The sequence below is a fragment of the Bison bison genome, unplaced genomic scaffold (assembly GCF_000754665.1).
Source record: "Bison bison bison isolate TAMUID 2011002044 unplaced genomic scaffold, Bison_UMD1.0 scf7180017864471, whole genome shotgun sequence".
In the NCBI taxonomy this organism is placed as follows: Eukaryota; Metazoa; Chordata; class Mammalia; order Artiodactyla; family Bovidae; genus Bison; species Bison bison.
The window spans coordinates 38,680,190-38,686,518 of NW_011495032.1; the positions used below are offsets into that span (position 1 = coordinate 38,680,190).

Below are 6,329 nucleotides of genomic sequence, written 5' to 3' on the forward strand. Positions count from 1 at the left end.
GACGTAGTTGCTCGTAGGCATGTGGGATCTTCCTGGACCTGGGATCAAACCCATGTCCTCTAAATGGGCAGGTGGATTCTTATCCACTGTGCAACCAGGGAAGTTCTAAAGCATTTTTATTTTAATGGTGCATGTTAAACAGTTCATTCTAAATGATGAAAATGGACATCTCTGTTATTGAACCGCTTTGGCCTCCAAAAGATGATTTAATGTTGTTTTTTGTACCTTTGTGTTTTCCAAAATTTCTTCCAAAAAAAATTAATGGCTATATATGGAAGATTAACTAAATAATTAATGGAAGGCTATATAACCTTCCATTGTAAGAATGTGTCATAAATTGGGTAAATCATGTTCTTTTGGTTTAATATTAATTTGCTTCCAGTTTCCCTAGTATCAAAGCTGTAAGGAACACCTTGGTCTATAAATTTTTGTGTTTTCAATTTATGTTAGTTGAGACAGATTTCCTAAAAGTTGAATCATTATGATGACTTTTTATAGCTCTTGCTCTGTGTTGCAAGATTGTTTTCCAAAAGATTTTCGATATCTATTTTTTCTAATTCTGCAAGTTTAATAAGTAAAAATTGGCTTTTTATTACTCTGATTATTTGCAGAGTTGCATGTTTCTCAAATGTCTATTGGTCATTTTTCCCCCCTTTTGAGTTGGTTACCTAACGTATCTTAGTGGTTTCAGTATTTTTTTTAAGTATGAGCTCTGTTCATATTTCTTGCAGATATCTTTATTCAGTAGTTTTGCCTTTCATTTCAGTTTGTGTTTTTTGACTGTTTAGTTTTATGTTGTCAAATCTATTAATCTATTAAGTGCCTCAGTAATAGAGAAAATAAGGTTTAAAACTGCATTTGTGGCCTGACAGTCCTGTGTCTCCTTCTTTGTCCTCCCAGTGAGGGAAAGAGCACTGACCTGGGAACAGGGTTAAGGGGCTGATTTCAGGTGTGTTGATTTCCTTCAGTGGCTTCTCTGACATAGCTGCGGGAATTATCTAATAAGTTTATTCATCCTGGTGAGACCCTGCTTCTCCCTGTTCATTTCTGAATTCTAAGTTTTAAATTGGAAAACCTAAAGAACAGAAGAGTTATATTCAGGTAATCCTGAGATCTCTGAAGTAAAGTCAAGTCGCTCAGTTGTGTCCGACTCTTTGCGACCCCATGGACTGTAGCCTACCAGGCTCCTCTGTCCATGGGATTTTCCAGGCAAAAGTACTGGAGTGGATTGCCATTTCCTTCTCCAGGGGATCTTCCAGACCCAGGGATCGAACCCGGGTCTCCCACATTGTAGACAGACGCTTAACCGTCTGAACCACCAATTACTCTCTGAACCTCCAGTTAAAGCTCACCTGCTCACCTTCCCCATCTAACTACACCTCTTGTCTCCTGCCTGCCTAGCAAACGTCCTTGTCACCCTGCTTCTGCCTCCTCTCCTATCTGCCTGAGCGTGCCAGGGCCTTAAACGTTACCAGGTCATCACCTCTGTCCTTTTCTTCTTCCGCAGTGAAAGCAGCCCAGCGCCTCCCAGGGATCACCCTGCAGCCTTTGGAAGGAGCCGAGGGCCACGTGGAGTCACCCTCCACCAGCAGTGGCATTATAGCCAAGACCGGCCTTCCTGCAGCTCCCTCCCTGGCCTTTGTCAAAGGGCAGTGCGTGCTCATCTCCCGGGCCCGCTTCGAGGCAGACATCAGCTATTCAGAAGACCTGATTGCACTGTTTAAACAGATGGATTCCAGAAAATATGGCAAGTAGTTGGCCTCGGCCTAATTCCCAGAAGGCAGGGTGGCCCATGATCTCAGAGCAAGGTGTTCCTGTCTCTTTAAATATTCAGAAGTGACTTTCTTGGCAAAGCCTTCCTAACCTGCTCCTCTTCCTGTGGAAAGGTGTTCCCTAAATTGTTACCGATAGTTGAGCACGTAGTAGGGTCTGCTTTGTCCTTAAAGGCCTCCCAAGGAGAAGACTCCTTCCCTGGTCACCTGGGCAGTGTCTGCTTAGTAGAAGCAGGTAAGTTCCTGCTGTAACCGCTTAAACCCATTTAGTTTTATCTTGTTCTTAGGAGAGCTTGAAATATAGGTGTTTTCCATAAAAATAATTGCCAGCCTGGTAGGCTCCAGTCCATGGGGTTGTGAAGAGTTGGACACGACTGAGTGACTTCACTTTCACTTTCATGCTTTGGAGAAGGAAATGGCAACCTACTCCAGTGTTCTTGGCTGGAGAATCCCAGGGATGGCTGAGCCTGGTGGGCTGCCGTCTGTGGGGTCACACAGAGTCGGACACAACTGAAGCAACTTAGCAGCAGCAGCAGCAGCAGCAACAGCAGACTCAGTTCAGTTCAGTCGCTCAGTCGTGTCCGACTCTTTGCATAGACTAAGCCAGTGGTTTTCAGGCTTGAGCCCGCCTCCCAACCACCTAAAGCAGTGGGTAAATCACAGATTGGCTGATCCAACCCCCAGAGTAAATGTTGATGCCTGGGTTCCCACCAAGAGCAACTGATTTAATTGGCTTGAGGTGGGGCCCTGGATATTGGCATTAAAAAGGAAAAATCTTCAGCTAATAATCAGCTAGGCTTGAAATCCACCAGACAAAGCAGAGCAGTATTGCTTGATTTTTTTGTGTGTGTGTGAGGTTCTTCAAAAGCTGCCACATCAGAATAAGGAGCAGAATTCTGAACTTCTGGGTTTCATTCTTAGCTTGGGCCTTGTTGCTTTGCAAAACAGTGTAGCTTTTGTATTCCCATTCTTGAAATGGTTTTAGCTTTTTTTTAGTCAGGTTAGAAGGGCTTCCCAGGTGGCACTAATGGTAAAGAACATACCTGTCAATGCAGAAGACATAAGAGACTCGGGTTCAGACTCTGAGTCGGCAGGATCCCCTGGAGGAAGAAGTGGCAGCTCACTCCAGTATTCTTGCCTGGAGAATCCCCATGGACAGAAGAGCCTGTGGGCTATGGTTCATAGGGTTGCAATGAGTCGGACACGACTGAAGCAACTTAGCACAGCACACACAGGCAGGTAGAAAGCAAACCTTTAAACCTCTTGCCTTTGAGACATTATGCTCAGGCAGCATCGTGGATGAAGCCTCTGTGGAGTGACTTGCGTAGCGAGCCTTCCTCGAGGTTGGGGATCCTTCAGGAGAGGGTGGTGCTGGCTGCTGCCTTGTTACCCTTTAGATGGATAGAGTTTTGACTGGTGAGACCCGGCTGGGGAGTAGGGTTTAGGTGTGATGCACAGGGCCCAGTCCAAGTCCAGAGAGTGTTGTCCCCCCGTCCCCTGGACCCCTTAGGTCTTCGACCTCTGCTTGGGGCGGCCCTCAAAAGGCAAGTACCGATGACCTGTGACTTCTGATAAGTGTGGCCTTTGAAATCACACTCCTGACATGATCTGCTGTTTGTGGAGGAATGAGAACAGCAAAAATATTCATGCCCAAACCCTGCCCAGACCCACTAGATGTTAAAACACCATGAGTGGATATTTTTTCGCCATAGCAGTTACTCACGGGCCTTTCCATTTGCTGCCCTGCTGCCGTCAGGATCCAGCTGTTGCCAGAAAGGGCCTCCTGCACTATTCCACGTCAGGAGTGGGCTGTCTGCTTTGGGTCTTTCTGTCACATTACACCTGGGCCGCCTTGCTTCTCTCCTGACGTGGACCTGGTGTCTGTGATGCCTTTTCCCTAACCACCTTGCTTCCTCAGTAACCAGACAGAGAAGAATCCTCTTGTACTACCCAGAAAGCATTTACTGAGTTGCAGCTTACTTGATTTTCTCAAAAGGTAGATTGGTAGGAAAACCGGAAGTAACGAGTCAGTGCTGGGTAGGGAAATGCTCACCCTCCTTAGTTAATAACGTGTGTAGATGATGCTATACTCCACTAATCAGAAGATGGCATCATCATCATAATAATAAGTTATCATTGTTTACCTTTTTTTGAGTGCATTGTTTGCCAGACCACTTTTATAAGCATTTTACATTTAAATTTTACATAATCCTTACAAGAAGCCTATGAAGCAGGGCTTTAGGATCCTCCTTTGGCAGATGGTGGGAACAGAGGCACAGAGAAGTTATGTAACTTGCCCAAAGTCACACAGCCAGGAAGTGGCAGACCTGGGATTTGACCACTCCGACCACACGTAGCTTGTTTTCCATGCACAAAACGAAGCTACATGGTGCCCAGCTTATAGCGCACTGAGGAGCCAAGGACATGGTCATATAAGTTTCTTGGCTTAAAGTAAGCACTGAATAAGTACAAGCTATAGTATTATCCCAGCCTTGGAGATTCAGGGCATTTCTCACCTGCTAGGCCATCCCTGGTCCTCTGTCCATGTAACTCTCTTTGTCCCCACCCTTAGCAGCCCAGTGCCATCTCCACGGCTGCTTGTCTTTCCTCCCTAAATTCTGTCAAAGCCTCGATGAAAGGTGGTGTCAGTCTCTCTATCCTCGCTGCCCAGCACAAGGTTAGCACAAGGTGCCCACCGCCCAAACTTCCTGGGGTTTTGTGAAACCAGGGGATGAATTCGTAAGTGTGGTGACCTTGCAGGAGGGCAGGGTGTCACGTTTGCCTGTTTGTCTCTTGTCGTTGCAGATGTCAAGACCCGGAAGTGGAGCTTTCTCCTGGAAGAATACAGTAAACTCAGTGAGCTGCCCATCTTGCTTGTTTATATCATGCTGTTGTTAAGCCTTAATCACATGCCTCGGATTTAATGTAGTTTTTTTTTGAAGATCGATTTCTTTACTTTTGACTCTGCCGGGTCTCCACCGTTGCACATGGGCTTGTCTGTAGCTGTGGTGAGGGACCATTCTTTAGCTGCCGTGTGCGGGCTTCTCTTGTTGTGGAGCACAGGCTCCAGAGCAAGGTCTCAGTAGTTGTGGCACGTGGGTTCAGTTGCCCCGATGCATGTGGGGTCTTCCCAGACCAGGGATTGTGTCCCCTGCATTGGCAAGCAGACCGCTAATCACTCTACCAGCAGGAAGCCCCAGCATAACATATTTTAGAAGAATCACCTCCTTCCTCCCCTCTGCTGCGATAACATGGCACGCTTGAGTGCAGGACTGGGAAAGGCGAAGATGCTCTCAGCCATGCCCCTGCACTCTGTGATAGTGGCTCTGTGACAGCTCAGGGAAATGCAGGGCCACATGTTCCATCAGGCTGCGGCGGTGCTAGTCAAATACTCGAGGCCTATGCACCCTCCCACCCATCACAGAAGAACGAGAAGTGAGTGTTCGTGGGCTTTGGGAATCAGAGGCAAGCTAGGATTGCTGAGGTTAGATGGAAGCTACTTTAGGTCCCCTGTAAGAGCGGGCTCTTCACTTACTGCTAGAACCAGATGGTCTGTGGAAGCGGGAGAGCCATAGTGGTAACGGGCTTCATGATGGGCTGAGTTCTGCCAGAGGCAGAAGCCAAGGCCAGGGCACATCGGTGTTTAGTACACGCTTTGGAGCCTGACCAAGGGAAGGGCTATGTGTACAGATACAACTATGAGAAGAAGTCAGTTTGGGCTTATCATTTTGCTTCTCTGTGCTCTGCTTGGGTGGGGCAATGAATGAATTCCAGTATGCCTGAGGAAGGGGTGGGGTGGGGTGATGGGTCATATCTTGGCCTGTCCTGGAATGCTCGTGTGTCACCCGTCTTCCAGACTTCAAATCCTGCAGGGTGTGCAGCTGGCACAGCACAGGTTCCCCCTGCGTGACCCCTGAGAACCTTCTGGTCCCAGGGATGGTACCTGTCAAGCCGGGAGAGACATTCTCCAGCGCAGTGGGGGTGGGGAGGTGTCCACCAGGCTAGGGGTGTAAGGAAGAGGTCTCTTCCCTCTGTCTCCTTCCTATGTGATTTACTGTGTGACATCAGGTAGGTAGCTCAGTATTCTGGGTCGCGTTTGGCCCTTCAGTTAAAAAAAAGGGGGGAGGGAAAGTATTTAATCCATATCTATCCTACTGACAGAAATTAAATATGAGGGAAGAGCATTTGATTCCTTGAGGGAAAACTTGCTGCAGATTTGGGGTTCAGTTTGAATATGATGAGTTACTTATTTAGTGTCAGCAGCCACTAGCTGAGGCAAAAAGGGTGGCTGACATTTATCTGAGACTCCTTAGCTGCAACTGTTTGGAGATTGTGGCATGAACAAATTATTTGGCCAAAGCTGAATTTTTGATGAGCAGTCAAAGTGAGTTTTTCTCTCTCAGCCCTTTGTCTTTCAATCACAGAAAGACATGTAAATATGTGAGCTATGAAGCCTTTGACTTTTATGGAACACCAAAAAGCAGGACATTTACAGCTTTAGGAGATGAATGTAACGTTGAAAAACCATGACTTGCAGCTCACGTAGCGTTATATAAT

At 46.9% G+C, this 6,329-nt stretch overlaps 1 protein-coding gene across 2 annotated transcripts in view; it reads left to right on the top strand.

Annotated features, from left to right (window-relative positions):
• Positions 1 to 6,329, top strand: part of SMARCAL1 (SWI/SNF related, matrix associated, actin dependent regulator of chromatin, subfamily a-like 1) — a 54,191-nt gene that overhangs the window by 7,310 nt on the left and 40,552 nt on the right. For both annotated transcript variants that reach the window (XM_010861162.1, XM_010861161.1), the window contains exons 5-6: positions 1,508 to 1,747; positions 4,578 to 4,628. In XM_010861162.1, coding sequence (XP_010859464.1) covers positions 1,508 to 1,747; positions 4,578 to 4,628 — 291 coding nt within the window. The remainder of the gene's footprint in view (positions 1 to 1,507; positions 1,748 to 4,577; positions 4,629 to 6,329) is intronic.